At 42.6% G+C, this 18,870-nt stretch overlaps 1 protein-coding gene across 2 annotated transcripts in view; it reads right to left on the bottom strand.

Annotated features, from left to right (window-relative positions):
- CACNA1C (calcium voltage-gated channel subunit alpha1 C) overlaps positions 1–18,870 on the bottom strand; it is a 454,710-nt gene that overhangs the window by 82,050 nt on the left and 353,790 nt on the right. The window contains exons 14-22 of one of the 2 annotated variants that reach the window (XM_058806025.1): positions 17,754–17,961; positions 16,812–16,932; positions 14,889–15,003; positions 13,744–13,864; positions 13,547–13,616; positions 7,818–7,950; positions 6,090–6,219; positions 2,465–2,524; positions 2,271–2,330 (exon numbers count right to left, since the gene is read on the bottom strand). In XM_058806025.1, coding sequence (XP_058662008.1) covers positions 2,271–2,330; positions 2,465–2,524; positions 6,090–6,219; positions 7,818–7,950; positions 13,547–13,616; positions 13,744–13,864; positions 14,889–15,003; positions 16,812–16,932; positions 17,754–17,961 — 1,018 coding nt within the window. The remainder of the gene's footprint in view (positions 1–2,270; positions 2,331–2,464; positions 2,525–6,089; positions 6,220–7,817; positions 7,951–13,546; positions 13,617–13,743; positions 13,865–14,888; positions 15,004–16,811; positions 16,933–17,753; positions 17,962–18,870) is intronic. The other variant, XM_058806026.1, reaches the window with a different exon arrangement.

The following is an 18,870-nucleotide window of genomic DNA, read 5'->3' on the forward strand; positions in this document are numbered from 1 at the left end:
TGAATCTCATCTAAGTTAGGTGTGTAAAGTAACCCGAGGAGGACACCATTACACTGAGCTGTAGCCAGACTTGCAGCTGAGAAGTGTGAACTGGACAATCAAACTGGAGTTTTCTAGCTCCCACCAGTTGCTTAGGATGGTGTATTGGCTGGAAGTTTCCAGCCTGTGACAACTTTATTCAGAGCAAATTTGAAGGGCACATGGTATATTGGATTATTTTCTTCACCAAACATCCATGACATCAGGGAACTGACTATCAATCAGACAGAAATTAGAGGGGGAGGAAGTATAAACTCTGGTCTTGGCTTAGAATTTATACTTGTAGACACATTCAGTTGGGGAAGGGAGGAGGGGTTCTTGCCATAACAAATGTGGTAAAGATGCCCTTTACTGGTTAGATTTTGTATGGCAATCTTGAAAGAAAGACACCATTGAAATCAGGAGGGCAAGCTCTGCTGAGATTAAGTTCAGTACAAATTGTGGTTCTCTCAAGCCTATTTAGGGATTTTTTTCATCTCAGAAGAGACTCTCAGAGAGTGTGTAATCTACATCTGCCTCCCACCTGGGGCATAAAACAAGTTATAGCCTTTTAGGATGCCAGTTAACAATCCTTGGCAGTCACCTTGCCAACATCCACCAGAATGCAGGTGTTGTTAAAAGCAACATGGGGGCAGATGAAGCTTGTTCCTCTACAGCCTTGAACTTCCCATGGCCATTCATTCTTTTGTTTTCACCACCTACATTAACTTTGCTGTTTTGCAAAACAATGTGCTCAGTGAAGGCAGCAGAGAAACATGCAGTGAGAAACCAAGCTCTTAGTGACTTCAGCTTATGGTCCTTGCACTATTCTCCCACTTGGACTTAGAGAATATCCAGGGATGTTGTCATAAATCACTGAAGTTAACAGGAGGACCTTGGAAGGCCCAGGCTGGGTTAAGTTCTGCTTTCACTGAAATCATTAAGAGTGTTACCACTTCCTTCAGAGCAAGCAGAATTAGTAATTGTGAGTCCAAACAGGTAACCTTGAACTATTGTTTCATTTTTAAACGTCGCTGTTGGGATATTTTCCTTTTCTTGACAGGCCTTTTGGATCTGCCATGTGATCTGTGCACATCCAGATTTATTGTGTAAACGCAGATGCAAACTGCACCCAGGCATAATGTGTACATCTCCCTGGAGAACATTATGGCTTTGGTAATTTCAAGTCATATCAAAAAAAGCACGTTTCTCTATAAAAATATGCAGGGGCCACCCTGCTTGCCAGCCTTCAATATAGATACTGTTATTAGGGTCTTGAGCTGAAAATGTGAGCAACTCTAAGGCACCGCCTGCCAGCACTTAGAACTAGCTTGCTGAGGAAAAAAACCCAAAAACAGCTGCCAAGTGAACCTAGCATTTAGAAAGCCAGAACTTTGCTCAATTACTATGATTTAAATTATTAGCCTACCAATTTGAGAAAATTAGAGTTAAGAACAAGGCAGCCTATTTTTATTTTCCTCCAAGCTAGACCATTCTCCTGCACATTCCCCTTGGTATAGAGCACTTTCCTGGGAAATGGGAAGCTGGGCTTTGATGCAGCAATTTTCATTGGCAGCTTCTGTCCTTGGTGTCTCAGGGATTTGTACTCTTCAAACTCTCTCTATACACCTAAAAAGTGAGGTTTTGCACTGTGCTCCTCACCTCCAAATTTGCTTGCACCCTGTAAGCTCATAGAAGTCATCAGCCACCCTTTGGGGTGGTTTCTGCAGAACAGAGACCTTCTCTTTGCCTGTGTAAGAGGTATGTGTATTCAGAGTTTCTTGCAGAGGAGAAAAATCCTGTTTTGGAAAGACTGGCCAGGGTAGAGGGAGAAGTTTATCTGGGGATGGCCTTTTTCTCTCTTACATTTCCCAACATTGCATCCTTTCATTGCGATTCCCCTAAAAAGCATTATTTTGCTATAGGCCCTCAGTTACAAGTCTGAATATCAAAATTTCCCAGGAGACTTTTAAAGCAACTACAGAAACATCAAATGAAAAGGAAAAAAACCCTTTGTGCAGTAATAATAATGGGGTTGAAAAAAAAAGGAAAGAAAAAAAGAGAGAGAGAGAGAGAGAGAGAGAGAGAGAAAGAAAGAAAGAAAGAAAGAAAGAAAGAAAGAAAGAAAGAAAGAAAGAAAGAAAGAAAGAAAGAAAGAAAGAAAGAAAGAAAGAAAGAAAGAAAGAAAGAAAGAAAGAAAGAAAGAAAGAAAGAGAAAAGCAGAAAACAAGTGTATTTCTCAGATTGGTTACCTTAAGAATAATTTCTAATGTAAAGATACTAGTGAAGACATAGTCTGCATTGCCTAGGATCTGAAAAATAAGCACAGTTGGGTTAGTGGTACTGAGCGTGACCCAGAACAAACAGGCGTGTGTGTTAGCAACAGAGACTGGCAGAAACCAGAAAGCTTGGGAACAAGTAATGGTAGAGAAGATGGGCACTTTACCTTCAGAGCAATTTCAATGGTGAAAATGACAGTAAAAACTATATCAAAATAAAAGAGAATCTGTAAAAACAAAAGGGGATAGGAGTGGGGAGGGTAGGTCAGTGAGTGGTCACTTGAGTGGGAAATCACAGTTAAAATCAGATGCACAAGTTCTTGTCACGAGGGAATGAGGACGACTCTATAGGGAATGGTTTTGGAACAAGGTCCTGTTGAATGCAGTGAAGGTCCTGGCACAGAGGACAAGAAGCACATTACATGAAATCTTTCCTGAGTTACAATCCCATGAGCACTATAGAGGCAAAATAACTTTTTGGTTGCTGTAAGATTTTTTTTTTTTTTTTAAATCTCATAAAGAACATTCAAGGGTTTTCCCAAATAGGATTCCAAACTGAGAGTACAAAGAATGCCTGGTCTCTCAGTGGAAAACATTAGATTCCTTCTTATTAACTTCCATTCAGTCTTGTTCTGTGCCTCTCTCAAAGGAAGGAAAGCAAACTGCAAAATCATACTCTAGCTATTTCTTTTCTCTGTCCTGAATTGCTCTGGATTAGGATGAATAACAAAGACTCTGCCAATTGAACAGAATCCCAGCCCTTGTATTGCAACCATAATTTGGTCATTTGCTAAAGGTGCCTAACTTAGATCCTGCATCTTTCTATTTGCATCCTGAATAACCAGCCAGCTGAAATGCTCATCATTCCCAGGAAGCTGGTGATGGAGAAACTCATGGCATGCACAGCAGACCACAAAAGTGGTGTCACAGGAGGCAGTGAGAAGTGTAAAGGGGCTTTCAAAGTAGCAGCATCAAGGACAAGAATGTCCTTCACTGCTAATATGTTGGCATCCCACAGTAAATGGGAAATTTCTCACTGATTTATGGGACCAGGATTGAACTCTCTTTGTTTCCAATATATTTTAACATCCCAATCCACTTTAGTGCTATCTACACTACAAATGTTGAACATCAGAAGTACCATAACCATGGTTTACTGTGGTTTTACCATAAACATGTTTTAAATTAGAAAGCCAATATATGGAAGCTATATATGTAGAAAACTGATAATTTGTGAAATTTGGACCTTTGCTGCTAAAACACTAAGAAACATAAACCAGGAAACTGCCTGTTCCCATCCCACAGGGGTTTATTGTATCTCAGTGCCTGTATCCTCACTCAGATTTATAGGTGGCTAAATTCTTACAGCTTGGTATGCAGAGGGACAGCTACTGCAAGCTCCAGGGTTATTTCACAGTACTCTATTTAAGCACAGTTCAAATCTGGATTGAATTGCAGACACTTTATGTCAAATGGGGGGATGTATCACTTACTGCTACCACATGACCCAAAATTCTCCAGGTCACTGCTCAATTTTTAATCCCAAATTCTTCTCGAGGCTGTCTTGACTATATCAATTTTTGCAGCTTAAAGAATTAAGAAAGGGCCATTTCAAAGGGACAGATCTTGATTTTAACCTATATTAATTTACTTACAACTGGAAATATCCTTTTGCCTTGCTGCTTTGTAAGTCTTGACATTTGATTATTTTATCAATGGAATAATTTTATAATCAATGGGCCAGATTCATGGGAACTCTCTAACTTCTTTGCATGACTCCAGCAACATAAAGAAGCTGCAAACTTGATTAAAGTGAGTGATTAAGCTGTACCTGTTGCTTCTTTGCCTCACCAGGGGCCTGCAAAGGAGCTGGAACACACTGCTGAATGTGGCCCCAAAGGTGCAGCTAGCAAAGATGAAATCATGCCTAATGAAAATGGTCACTGCCCCTCCTGCGCAGGCAGTCCCACTTATCAGCTGGCATATTTTTTATTATCTAAATATGAACTTGCTCTAGAACACGTTAAAATGAATGAGCACCTTGCCAAGGTGCTAACAGCAGAATATGGTGAGCACAGTCTTAGCACTTGCTTGGACTTCAAGGGCTGTTTGGTCAGACTGGGCTGGCACTTCAAGCACTCTCTGCCTGAGCCCTGTGTGACACAGAAGGACACAGCCTGCCCCAGGAAAGAGCAGGGCCAAGCCTCTCCACCAGCCCTTGCTGGGCTCTCTGTCCCTGTTTTCCTGCTCTGGGATGGTCTGTGCCAGCAGCACGCCCAGTCCTGGCACACAGGCTCATGCTGAGTGAAGGCAGAGGCAGCTTTGCTTTCAGCTTGATTTCAGCTTGCTTTCAGCTTGCTTTCTTCCTTTTCCTCCCAGGCCTCTGTGTGGGCACAGGGCAGGACAGGATCTCACTGTTCTACTGTCACAGTGCCAAGGCAGGCCACATTTGCAACCCAAATGTCTTGCCAGTGTCCCCTTGTATGATACATTTTAAACATCTGTACCTGCAAAAGTTAAACACAGATTTTCATGCAACACCAATGGCTTTACATACACAAAACAATGCTTTGCCTCAAACCTTCAGCTCTTTAATCCAGGACAACCAGCTCTTACTCTTTTTTCTCTATCTCATTTAAATGTCTCTGCTACAGACTCTGTGACAGTTTCTGTGGCATGTCAGGAGCCCATCTGCCAGCTGACATGCTGCAGCACTAATACATATTGGCATTCAGTTATCCCTACATGGTGGGCACCCTCACTTGTGCACAAGTGGGTTATTGGTGGCACAGGTTTGGCTGGATTATTTAGCATCCTCCTTCAGGACAAAATGCAAAGCCACTCTGAGATATGCTCCGGAATAGACTTCCATTAACACCTTCTCTGCATGCACATATGTGTTCAAATGCATTCTCAGGCCAGGATATTTCAGGGAGCATTAAATTAAGGTTGTATTATTAAACAAGGAAAAACCATCCCACTCTTCAATCCTAGCAAAGTCTTCAGGCATCAAGGCACCAAAATGCCACTGCAGACACCAGAAATCAGAGGCCTTGCATATGCCTGCTGACTCCTCATTTCTGCAATGACCTCTGACTAATGGAAACAACCACTGGCAAAGTTAAAGGAGCAATGAACATTTCAAAGGGCAAATAAAAATGGTCAGGAAAGAGGGTGAGAATGTATCTTTATGCTGAATGCCTTCCTCTTCTCTCCCCAGGCACAGCATATTTTTTGAGGGTTATCTCAAATTTAATGATAGCTTTGCAGCTTGTGTTCAAAAAATCTGATTCTAACCATGATGACATCAATTTTCCCCAGAGTGACAGCATCAAATTCAGGAATATTACTCCTGATATACACCAGTGTGAATAAAATGAAAATCAGGCCCTGGGCTTTTAGTTTAAAAGACAGCATGTGGCAGCAGGACAAATGTTCCACAGGGAACCTGAAAAACCCTCAAAATTGAATTATCTATATCCACAATCAATGTTTTTAAAGATCATTTCTACTGCTTTAATCCCAGGGAACAATAATTTTGCTTCAGCCTCCTGTTCTTCCTTTCCCTACACACACTTCTGAAGTGAACTAGAGGCCAGATTCTGCACTGACTCATGTTTCCTGCAAAAAACCTAATGATTTTCACACACAGCCTACAAAAGGCAGAAATCATGGAAGGCAGGCACTCCCAAGCCTCTGATGCAGCCTCTTCTGCCTTTCCTGGCTTCAAATCATGATCAGCTTGTCCCACACTTGCAATCCCCAGTGAGGGAAGGAGGATATGGAGCATACTTGGTTCCTAAAGGAGAGGTGTCTCACGGGGTCCTCAGCTGCCAGGGAGATGCTGCTGAGCAGGATGAAGAACAGGATCAGGTTGGTGAAAATGTTATCGTTAACGATGCGGTGGCAGTGCACACGGAACCTGCAAGAGAGGGGAGAGGCACAACTTCAGCTCTCAAAGAACAGCAAGGAAACATTTCCCCCCTCCTCTTCTGCCAGCAGGACTGGAGGATTGCCCTGCAGAGCATCTTCCCTCTACCCCAGCACAGCAACAAGGTGTGCAGGGCAGTGCTGGCTCTCCACACAGGACTCACACTCCATCTGTTTGAATGGAGAACAATCACTCCCTCCTGACAGAGCTTTTTGTGATTTCCATGTGGCCTGAAACCTGCCAGCTCAGAATTATATCCCTCGCTTTCATTTATGGAACCATTCCTGCTTCATTCAGGAGGAAGGCATCAGAAAGGGTTTTAGGGTGCCAATGTCTTTCTGAGCTTGCACTCAACAGGAGCTGAGGGGGCTTTCTACCTTGCTAACAGAGTACAGGCCTGGCCAAATGGATATAGGGCAGGAAATGGCTTCTGAGAGACATCATGCCATGCAGTTTGTATGCTAAACATAGGCCCACTTGGTGCTTTTAGTGGGAAACTAGAAGGCAAAGAAGGAGCAGTCTCCCATCAAACTGCCTTACTGGAGACCATTACACCACTTTCATATGTTGGTAGCAGGATGTGAGGAGTTAAACCCCATAACAGCCCTGTGCATAATTCTACAGGCACTTCATTAATCTATTTAGCTCTACTCTTGGCTGTTAGGGCTCCAAGTCCCTATTACAGCAATTTTACAGATGACTGCAGAGGTTAATTTAGTTCTACAAATGACAGGGGGTGGGTGGCACAGCTAGCATTACAGTCCACGAGCCCCAGCCATCCTCAGTCCCTCCCTGTTACATATAGCCAAGAAGGAGTGGCACAAGCTCTGCTGGGACAAATGGCTTGGAATTCAGCGGTGCAGGAACAGCCCTGCCTTCCTCTGGGCTGTGTTTGAAGGCTGAGTCCTTAGGAGAGACACGAATTTGTGGTGCTGCACAGAGCATTGGGCAGTGATCTCACTGCTGAGCCCTTGCAAAGATAAACTCACCTGGCTCCTAACAGCCCTCAAATCACAGGTCCTGCACATCTCCTTTGGAAAGGCAGGTGTGACAACATGAGGCTGCATTGTAGGAGCCCATGGGTGAAGTGTGAGAGGAGGACTGTGCTTCCTAGGCTCCTCTCAGAGCTATGGACTCTCCCACCTTCTCATTTCCTCTTTTTGCTCATTCTTGATGTGCAGCAATGAGCAGAGACACAGGAGCTCCCTACTGGGAGTGGATTTTGGGCAGCCCTTAGGACAGGAAGCTGCTACCTTCCACTTGACTGATTGCATGATGGCTCTCCTGCAGCTTGGACCTGGATGTGTCAGGAAATTCCAATTACTGACTCGCCTCTGTGTCCCTTATTTATGAAGCTTTCATGATTTGTGTCCTCAATCAGCTTTGTATGTCCCGTGAGCTCCCACTGAATATTTTCCCTGCAGTTGTGGTTTCATAGGGTTTCCTGTCTTAACGGAGAGGTGGGTCAGAGAAGGCCTCAGATATGAACTGCTGAGAGGGAGCTCTGCACCTCATCACTTTTGTGGCCCAGTGTGAAAGGGGTACCAGCCCTTCACCTCCTTCTTCTGGCTAACCAATCTCTCAAGTACCTGTTGTTAGGGCTGAAGATGAAAAAAGCACTGGCATCGGGCATGGGCACAGCCTTTTCCTTGAGGTGCAGCTCAGACATTGGGCGAGGTCGAGGGCCGACAGGCATCTCAGGTTCCTCCTCGTCTTCCTCTGCTGCAAGAAACGTTTTTGTCTTTTATTGCAAAACACAACCCATTCCAAAGTGCTGAGGCATTTGTCTCTGTCATAACTAGAGCTAAAAATCATTAAAATAGGATGCTGAAGCCTTGACTTTCCTTGCCCTTCCTTCCTTTGAGGCAGCGCCCTTTACCCAGTGCTCACCCTGGCAGACACTGGTCTCGTCTCTCTGTAAAACCATTAGTGCTGGTAAACCTACAACATCCTCACAACACTCTCCTCAGATGCCTCACAGTTCCTGCTGCAAAAAACAAACAGAAAGGTTTGTTTTCTATGGCTTTTCTAAGATTCTAATGGCTCATTTGAATCCTTCTTGCTGAGGTCTAGATCCATTATTTGTTTTCTTATTTTCCATGGACACAGAAAATTAAAAATTGCCTTCCTCTTGCAGAAAGCTTTTGCATTTGAGGACCACTCTTGTGCCTCTGGGAGAATATCTGGTTCCTAGAGCAAAACAGCAGCAGCCTTTCCTGAGGTGTTGTGTTGCCCAGGTCTCTGATCACTCCTGCTACTTGCTCCCACATTGTCTGCAGGATTAACCTGCAGTTGAGGTTTTACTGCTTCAGATGAAAGCTAGATTACTTCTTATATCTTGTGATATTATCTTCCTGTTGAATGTCCTTCATGGAAACTTTTCATTTCACTTTGGCATTAATTTGCCACCAGTGTCAGATATGCACAAAGCACAGATTATTTACCACAGAGCCACAATCTGGCCTGTCACTCCCCCCTCTGCATTTCTGCTGCTGACTATTCCCAAAGGTGGCACTTAGACCTCATCCTTACTGAAGGGCATATTTTTTTCTTTTGACCATCCCTCCAGCTTATCAAGATTGTTTTTCTTCTATTTGTGAGCATCTCCATGGAGCTGCTGCTACATCTGGAGCTGTGTCTGGATGAGCACATGTATGCCCCAGAACAAACAGTGAGCACATACACATTGACTTACACTGATCAGAAAGTCCTAAAATTGTCCCCTTTTATAATTTAGGGTGGGGGGGAAGGTCAGAAACATGGGAATGAGGCTGAGACTCTTGAACCTGTGTCATCTCCAGGCAGATCAGTGAGCATCTTCAAGATAGAAAAAGCAGAGATGAAGGCTAAGTGGTACCTGAAAAAGAAGCTTCTGCCTTTGAGGATTTCTTCAACCGGCTGAAGGCAGATGTTGTTTTGTAATTGACATGATAGGATTTTGCTGTTTTAAAGATCCCAATCCTCTCACTTAATCAGCAAGACAGGAAAAAATCTTTAAGAAAGGAGCCTTACATGCTAGATACAACTGATTCATCTTCCAGGCAGTGCAAAGGAGGATACTCTAATTAAAAGGTTCATCTTGAGTCCATAAAGGGAGATAAGCTCCAGGAATGGTGTTCCTTTAGGGTGAGATACTGTACTTGATCTGCTTACAGGACACATCAGAAAGAACAGATGAATCAGCACAGATCCTGATCTAGATATCAGAGAGAGGAGAAAAGTGCCCATTCTGAAGGCATGCCATTATTACATGTAAATAGGATTCTTTCTTTACACTTCCAGTTCCAAGAGTTCAGCTCAAATTCACTTGATAGATCTTTGCATAAATGTTTGAGCTGGTACAGAGAGTTTGTACTTTTTAAGTCAGTCTATTTTTTAACAGCTCAATTTTATGTGTAATATACTTCATAATACTCTTTCTACAGGCTTTAATAGTTAAAGAAACATCTTTCAGAAGTACTTCTTTACGCAGGACTTGTAAAAGAGGTGTTAAGGTTAATGTGCAGGTTTATGTAATATAACCATACCTTGCACGTGCACCTTTTATCTGCGGGCTTCAGAGAAGGCTGACAAAGAGTGAGATAAGCAAATTCTTTTTCTTCTTGAACAGGCCAGAAAACCAATGCCTGGGATCATGTGGGATATTTGAAACTCATACTTAAGAAGAGTATTCTGGGTCCCTGCTCTGCGCCTTCAATGTGAGATCATTCTTCTTTTATTACTCAGAGGAATGCTTAAAATACACTTTTAAATGGGCATGGAGCAATGCCTCTGGAAAATAGATCTTCAGCAGAAGGATCAGCCCCATGAAGACCATAAAGAACATTGTTCCTCTCCTCTTTTTCTCCTGTCTGCCATACAGCAAGAAATATAGATTAATGACTCTGGGAACCAAATACTTCCAGACTAAAAAACACATTCAGTTCCTCAGGCATAGATAAAGAGCAATGTTCTACTTTTCACTTAGAGTTTAGGGCACAGAAGAAAGGAAACATTGAGGGCCAAATTCACAAAGAATAACATGATTACAGCCTCATCCCAGGTCACTGCCCATGCTATCTACCTCCATATAGAAGCAGCACAGCTGCTCACATTTGTGGAAGCAAATGTTCTTTGGCTGTGGAGACAAGCACAAACAGGCTACAGGGCAGCATCAGTGAGAAATTCGATGATGTGGAGGGTTTTTTTTACTGTACAAAGACCAGAACTCTCCTATAAGGACATTATTTTGCTCCAAGCTCCCATGAATCATCCCAAGCTTTTACCTTCATCTGACGTTCCAAATTCTTTGTCTATTTCTGTACTAGACTGCAAGGCTAGCTCCCTGTCTTCCTGCAATAAACATATCATCATAATAATCCTCCTAGTGTACACAAATATCTGGGAGAGCTAGTCTGTCCTTCCTAAAAAGAGACCAGGTGACCTGAGGAGCTGCAACCACTCTGGGGCTGAGGGGCAGCACTGTGCAGCAAGCAGAGTCAGGAGAGGGTATTGAGAAAACTGCTTTAAGGAGCAGAAACAAGTCAGAGAATGAGCAAGGCAGGTTAGCAAAGGACCTCTGTGAGGAAAAATAAATGAGGTAACCAGTTCAAATGGTTTCTGAACACTGAATCTTCAGTCTTCACAAGGAATTGATAAACAATTCAGGGAAAAGGCCTGTGTTGAAATGGCATTGATGCCATACAATGGCAAGTAAGTAAGATGGTGTCCCTTTGCATTTTTAATAGGAGACAGGAGAAAACCTGATAATCCATTCAAATTTTAGGTTGTGTTCAAAAGTATGCTAAGACAGGGATTGGCACTCTGAGGCAGGCATTTAAAGTGTTTTCACTTCATTTTCTGCACTCTAATTCTATGCATGGCAAAAAACCCCAGAAAGTAGTGTTTTGTTATATTTTTCATTTATAAGCTTATCTTTCTAAGCTATCTACAGAAAGTAAATAAACCCCAATTCTATTAGCAGTAGACTTAAAATTGACATTCAGATGACTGTTGTTTCACTTGAAAAAAAAGTAATTTTCTGCAAATCCAAGCCAGCCAAGAAACAGAAACAAAACTCTATCAAGATGTTTTAATTTGTGCTTCTTACTAAAGACTCCCACAAACCCTGTAGCAACTGGGGATGTGTATCCACTAAGTGCCTGGGCCTATAGAGGTGATGGAAAGATTAAATCCAGAGTGACCTTCCTCAGGCAGTGTTAAAATAGCATTGCACAAATTAGAACCACACTCTACTCCTGATAAATTTGCTATAAATATGGAAGAACACAAGTACAGCATATGTGAGGACTTCTTGTACTGAAAATCAAATGCAATGAACAGTTTTCCATTATTCTTGTCTGAAGCTCTTGTCCATCTACTCAAAATGAACTTTTGTGTTCTTTTTTACCCTATCAAATCAACCTATTATCAGACATTTATTTATTAGGAATCATGGAATAGAAGAGAAAGTGTTTTATAGCCTAATATAGCCTGTTACATAATCACAGAAACACAGAAGAGAAAGGCAGGGAAGGATCACAAAAGGCCCTCTGGTTCATGCCTCTGCCAAGCCAGGTCCAATTAATTATTATATCTAAGCCTTTTCTGGGAGACATTTTCTGACCTGTCCTTAACAACATCCAGTGGTGCTGGGCTTCCACAACCATCTCTGGGAACTTTTACTGCCTCACCATTAGAAAATTGTCTGCTGTGAATCCTATAAAATCTATTGCTTCATAATGGAGATAATTCTCCTCCTAATCTGTAGAAGGTTTTTAGGAATATGAAGATGTTTCTCCCATCTTTCCTAAGTCAAATGAGCAAATTTTATCCAATCTTAGTTCTTGCTACCTACTAGCATTGTTTTCACCATTCTCTTCTGTTCAGCCCCACTTCTCTTAACCCAAAAAGAGATATGATATTCCAGATTGCAAAGATCTTATCAATGTTGAACACAATAAAACAATTGCTTTGCTCTGAATAGCTTCCATTGACCAGTTCAAACAAACCCATAACTGGACAAAAGGCCCATTCTTCCTCTGTGTTATAAATCTCACTACTTGCTTGCCTTTTCAAAGACAGCAAACTGTTGCTGACATCTGTTGAGCTTGTGGTCATAAGATTCAGATCCTTTTCTCAAGGACTGTTACCTAACTAGCTGTCACCTAAGAGCCTTTCTTTGTGAATTGTTTATTCCTGTCTATGCATAGAGCCTGGCACTTTCAATTTTATTTAGACCATTTATCCAGGACCTCAGGAGCTCTTTGAATTCTAATGCTGCCCTCCAGCACACTCCTTGTCCTTCCTAGCTTCATGTCATCTACAAATGTAATAAGCATATTGCCTCTTCCATCATTCAGGTCATTAACGATGAACTGAGCTGAACTCCAGACAGGCTTTTGGGTTGTACAAACTCACTTGGGCTATCACTACCCTCCCCATAAAGGGCCTGATCATTTCTCTCACCATCATCTAGACCAGATTTTTCTAGTCAGTTTATGAGAACACTGTAAGAGATGGTCAGAAGTCTTAGCAAAGTTAAGGAATATTACATCTAGTTATTTTCTCCTGTCTACAGGCGTTTTCAGAATAAAACACTTCAGCCCCTTTCAGAAGAAAATAAGGGTGGCTTGACTTGATTTGCTCTTGGCAAATTGTGTTGGCTGCTTTTCATCTCTTTATCTTGTGGTGATATAGTTTAATCCTTTTGTCCAGCACTTTTCCAAGATTGGAAGTTGAACTGACTAGCTCCAATCCTGCCCACTATTCAGGTTCTCTTGAACACTGCTTAAAGTTCTGAGATTTCTTCAACCAATCTTTCAAGTTTCTGAGAATGAGGTTAATTAGGCCCAGCTGACTTGAAAACCAGCCTAACTAATGCAAGAGCTTGTTTCTTGCATTTTTAGGCTGAGATCTTATGCCTTTAGAGTTATGCTGTGTCACACTGTGCTTTTAGATTAGAAAACAGTGCAAAAAGGCATTTAGCACTTTCCCCTTTCATGACTTTCTGTTGTGAGACACCCCTGACCACTGAGTACTGATAAAGCACACTGAAAACAGTGTCATGTGCATATTTTGAAACAGGTTTTTATATGATTTGATTCTCTGTAAAGCTCTGTATTTTCCAGTAAAGAGCTTTACAGGGAACCAAATCAAATATGATTGATCGGGATAGGGACTTCAAAGGGCCAAACCACACCTGTGCAAAAACATGCAAGGACACCATCCTGTCCCATCATGAAAGCATTTCCAGCAGACCTGCTACCACAGTTTGGCTTTGTGTACATTAACAACTGGAGCTTTGTTGAGTGAGGGATACAAGGAAGGAGATGTGTACCTGGTGCTTCTGTTGTGGGATAAGGGCTCTTTTCTTCATTCTCATTGGGCTGATAATCATCCACGTTGATCTGACAGAAATGGAAGGAGAAGCATCAAAGCCTTTATCAGACAAGGCAGACAGTTTTCATTCCCCTGGAAACCCAAGCTGCTCATGCCATCACTGCACAGAGAGTGCTGGCTGCCAGCAGACCTTACCTTGGTAGCAGGTGGGGACTCTCCATCAGCAGTGATCGATTTCAGCTCAATTTTCTCCTCCTTTGTCTCTTCCTCCACAGCTGTTTTTTCCATCTCCTGTTTCTTTTCGGGACTAGCAGTCCTAGCAATTTTACAAGAAAAAAATTGTAAAAAGAGTTACAAAGGTGGAAAGCTGCTTCCCTTTCAGGAACTTCATGTAGTACAGCACACACCATGAAAACAATCAGCTGGCTGGCATCTCCATTCTGAGTTCAGCTTCCATACCAGTGGCTGCACCTTGTCCTCATCTGCAGGCAAAGGCAGAGGCTCTGATCTATTTTTATATAGGGCCTTTTATTTTTTATCTTTCTCAATGGCATGTGTTTGTGAAAATGCATATTTTAGGTCTGTCAGCTGAAATCCCTTTGCTCACCCAACAACAAAGTCATGGACCATTTTCAACCCATTTCTTGTGAGCTTCCAACTGGATTTTCTACAAAAGTTTTGCCCCTCACTGCACCCCTAGAGAAAGGAAAATCTGCTGAGCTGCATGCAGGATGAAGCAGAAAGAGCTGCACAGGAGATCCCCTCCAAGCAGCCTGGAAGACAGTGAATAGGAATAACCAGGAAGGAGAGGCTTCCCTGCTGTTGGCAGCTGGGAATGACAGAGCAGCTCCTCATCCAGCTTGTGCCCCTTAAACGTCTGCAGAAACACTAAAAGAACTGGCAAGGGAAAAACAGCATGTGGCATCAAAAGAAAAAGAAGCTGCTAAATCTCATGGTGGGAATGACAGAAAATGTGCCTCGTGGCCCAAAGCAATCAGAGGATAGCAGGGAGATTCAAACTGGATTGACACCCATACTCATTCTCTGCTGATGCTGTGAAAGCTCATCAGTAACCCAACTTCCTTTCCTCAGCTCACACCACTGCACCTGGGGGGACTCCTAGCTCACACCTTCTTGTTTTACAGCTGGAGTTCCTTTGCATAAAAATTTATATATACATAACCCCAAACATAATTAATGACATATATAATCTATACACATACAGATAATTACATATATTACATATGCACACATGTATGTATAGGTAACATATTCATATATATCCATGCTGTGTGTAATTACAGGAATGTGTGCAGATAGGTATATGCAAATGGATTTACCTAGCTAGCTTTTTCCTTTCTTTTTCCTCTTCCTCCTCTTTCTGTGCAGATGTTAAACTCTCAGCATCAGCAAGGTTGTCCACAGCAATGGCCAAAAATACATTCAGCAGGATATCTGTTTGTGTGCTACTTAAAGAAAACAGGCTTTGAAAACTGTAGAAAAAGATTATACCAAAGGTTTCTTAATTGAAAATTTTTAGCAACCTGTCATCAGATCTCTTGGATTTTCCAAACTTCCATTTCACACAACTGCATATCCATCATGCACAAACCTACACCTTCCTTCCACACAGATAACACACTTTGTGGGTTTTCAACATTTCACAACAGAGTGGCTGATGTAAAACAGCAGATTTACAAATTTACATTTTAGTTTCCAGTTTCCCAAGTGTGTCTCCCTTTGTGAAGAGGATCCCACTGAACATAAGAGGAGTATGGAAAGCTTTGCATCTTTGGACAGTTTAGGTTGCACAAGTGGATTTTATGGACAGCAAGCATGAGACTCTGGTGAGCATTTCTGAGGTTAATTTAGTCTGGACAATGAAGGGTTGAGCTGACAACTCTGCCAACTCCTAACAGAGAATCCATGCATGGCCACTCATGCCCATGTAGCTTCAGGGCAAGGAATCACAGCTGTTTTCTTGTCTTACCAGCCAGTGTTCAGGTCTCATGTTACAAATCTGACCAGAAGGTTGTTTTATGCATTTCTTGAGTGTAGGTCTTATTGTACCATGATAACTTTTAAGCAAACCCTGGTTCAAGGCTTAGTCCGGAAACACAGACATCCCCCCTCCCTGGGCTCCAAGGTCTAAATGCTCCAAAGTCAGCCAGCACTGTAGAGTTGGCTCACATTTTCACAAGGAGATCCAAGTTGTAGCTTTTTTTTTTTAAGCTGTCAGCCAGATTGCCTACCTTGACCTTCAGATAAGTGGAATTGCACCACCTCACTTTGAAGTGAGGGTATGCAGGTCAACCAAAATGTCACATAACGGGGTTTGAGAGATGTGAATTATGAGCAAAGGCCAGAAGAGCTGGGCTGAGTCTATAAGGCGGCTTTATAGAAGCATCAGTATAAAAGGAAATGTCACCTCTGACACAGGAGGGCCATTTATTAGGGAAGCAGCAACTAAACATGGACAAATTTGGAGCAAACTGAGATAGGGAACAGAAAGGCAGCTCTATGCTACATGCAAATTCCTGTGAAGAGACACTCACAGCACAATCCTGCAATGTGCTTTGTGGGGTGAGTACAGTGCCCTCACTTCACCTTAAACCAGACAGAACTGAAGTTATTCAAGACCAGCATAGGCTGGAAGATAACAGAGCACATTTTCTGTTTGAAGAACACACAGATTGCAGGGACTGAAATGGAACACAGGTCCTGTTAGTTTATACATGAATTAATACATGATCTCACATAAATCAATTATGTCAAACATATGTTACTCCTACTACAGCATTTGTATATAGCATATTGCAGATTATACATATTTTTATTCCACATAAGGTTTGGATGGAAGCACATGGAATATATTACTAAAAAAGCCATTAAAGTAAAAAAAAAAAAACGCAGTAAGTACAGTAGGAACACCCAGAAATTAGTTTGTGGAGAAGGCAGGAAAGACAAACCTATGAGTGAACTAAGGGGAATGAAAAATAAAAACACTAAACATGTAAAGATACTAAATAAAATCTAGCATTTGTGCAACTGGCATTTAGCTGGCTCTTACAATTGTTTATATGCCTTAGCACCAGCTAAAATAAAATGAACTTTTTAAACTTTTGGCAGTGAAATGCTAAAATTCAGACCGAGGGAAAGGGCAAAAACATGAGGTGTGAAATTCACTATTTTGTGACATAACAAAGTAAACAGTGGTTTTAATTCATCCCCTTCTTGCAGAAAAGAGTAGCATCAAAGGATACAGTTTCCACAGATGAAGAGGATGATGAAGTAAATACAGACCAACATTCCTGGAAAAGAGGGGCCGCCATAAGCCATGATCCCATCATACATCACCGAATTCCAGTCCTCCCCAGTCAGGATCTAAATGACACATTCCCACCAATAAGGGATACAGTGTTAGACCACACAGAGAATTTGAACACCCCATTAACACAAAGATACCCACTGTCCCAGAGAACACCCCCTCCCCCAGCATGGAGCTGATGGAGACTCTGGCAGTGTCCATCTAGAACATTAAAAAAACAAAAACAAAAAACAAACCACAGAACAAAGAAAATGCAAAGAAGGCCCGTGCTCAAAGTGTGAAAAAGTCCTAAAGAGTGTATTCTTGAAGATGATGGCTGAAGGTAATGGCTGTCCTAGAAAAATCCACTCAAGTCTCCCCGTGGTTCCAAGCATTTCCCTCCCATGCCTGCTGTTTCAGACAGGCTGCACAGCCTATGACACTGCCCTCAGCACAGCACTCCAGGCCATTTCTCCTCACATCTCAGTGAAATCGTGATCCTGATGCTCTTGGTGGGTCTCTCCCAAAGCTGCAGAGGGCTTAAAGGCCATGGGATCACTGCTAAACAGGTATTTATAGGGATTACGGTGAACAGGTATTTGTTCCCCAGAGCAGGCAGGACAGCAGCAGGGCTGGGCTTTGGCAGCAAGTGCTGCCCTGGGACATGGCAATGGCTATTCTCTTGTCCTGCCCTGTAAAGACCCCTTTGTCTGTGGCCTTGCAACACACAGGGGTTTCATCTTTGGTTCCCACTTTGGGAGGGAATACCCTGTGCTGGCACCCTGCTCCTGGAGCTGTCAGGGTCCAGCCCCACCCTGGGGACTGTCAGGCTGCAGGACCTGTCTTGCCCCATGAAAACACAAAATATTGGCCCCACAAGGACCACTTGTGCCCTTACCTGAAACACAGTGAGGAGGGACTGAGGGAAGTTGTCAAATGTACTCCTCCTGGTCTGCATCTCATCAAAGTTAAACTTGCCCCCAAAGAGCTGCATCCCCAGGAGGGAGAAGATGATGATGAAGAGGAAGAGAAGCAGCAACAGGGAGGCAATGGAGCGGACTGAATTCAGGAGTGAAGCCACAAGATTACTCAGGGAGTTCCAATATCTGGGAGAGAAAATAGAAGCAGTTAAAATTCCTTCAGTTCCAGACAGGTGCTCATGGACTGCACAGGATATTGGTTCAGGCTGCCTTCTGTGTAAAGCAGGCATTTCCCAACACCCTGTTAAGCAGTGAATCATTGATGTGCCTCCCTGAGATAACGAGACCTACTGCAGCTAATGAGTAATTTTACTACCACACGTGTACACACACAATTCCCTCCACCCCCCCTCCACACACACACCCAGAAGATTATTACAGCACTCTCCATCTAAGGCTCTGCACATCTTCCATCAATATACAGTGATTAGTTCTTGCTGCTTCAGTGAGTTACATTCTAACCAACCTCATTACAGCACTCACAGATGTTGTGGCAGCCAGAATAACTCACTCCAGAGAATGGCCTGTAATAACTAGCAAGAACAGATGGGGAAACTGTTTGGATGCAAATACAAACTTGCCCAAAATTTGGAGTGTGAGTGTGTGCTTGGGCTCACTCACAGAGAGGTTGCTGAGCTCTCTGGGACTGGGAGGAATGAGAAAGATATCAATGCTCCTTTTACAAGGACCCTAAAGCAAACTCCAGATCTACATTTATTTGGAAGAGCACAACATCACTTGTTTTTTTGGTTTTTTTTTACTCCTTCAAACAGGCTGCAGAACATTTTCAAATGGCTTCATTCAAGAGACAGGATGGTTTAGACCTTTTCTCCCAGTGTATTCAGGCTTGTGCCCCGTTCAGACTCATGTATGATGCAGGGAGAGGATCTTCTTGCCATGGTGGTTCCACTTTAGGTTTCAGAGAGATGCATGTTTGCTGCAGCATGTAAGTTTGCATTCTTTTTCAGCCTGCAGAGTAGTCACCAGCTGGAAAGAGGCTTTAGAAAAAAATTCCAAAGAATTCACCACATCACC

Source organism: Ammospiza caudacuta, chromosome 5, assembly GCF_027887145.1.
Source record: "Ammospiza caudacuta isolate bAmmCau1 chromosome 5, bAmmCau1.pri, whole genome shotgun sequence".
NCBI lineage: Eukaryota > Metazoa > Chordata > Aves > Passeriformes > Passerellidae > Ammospiza > Ammospiza caudacuta.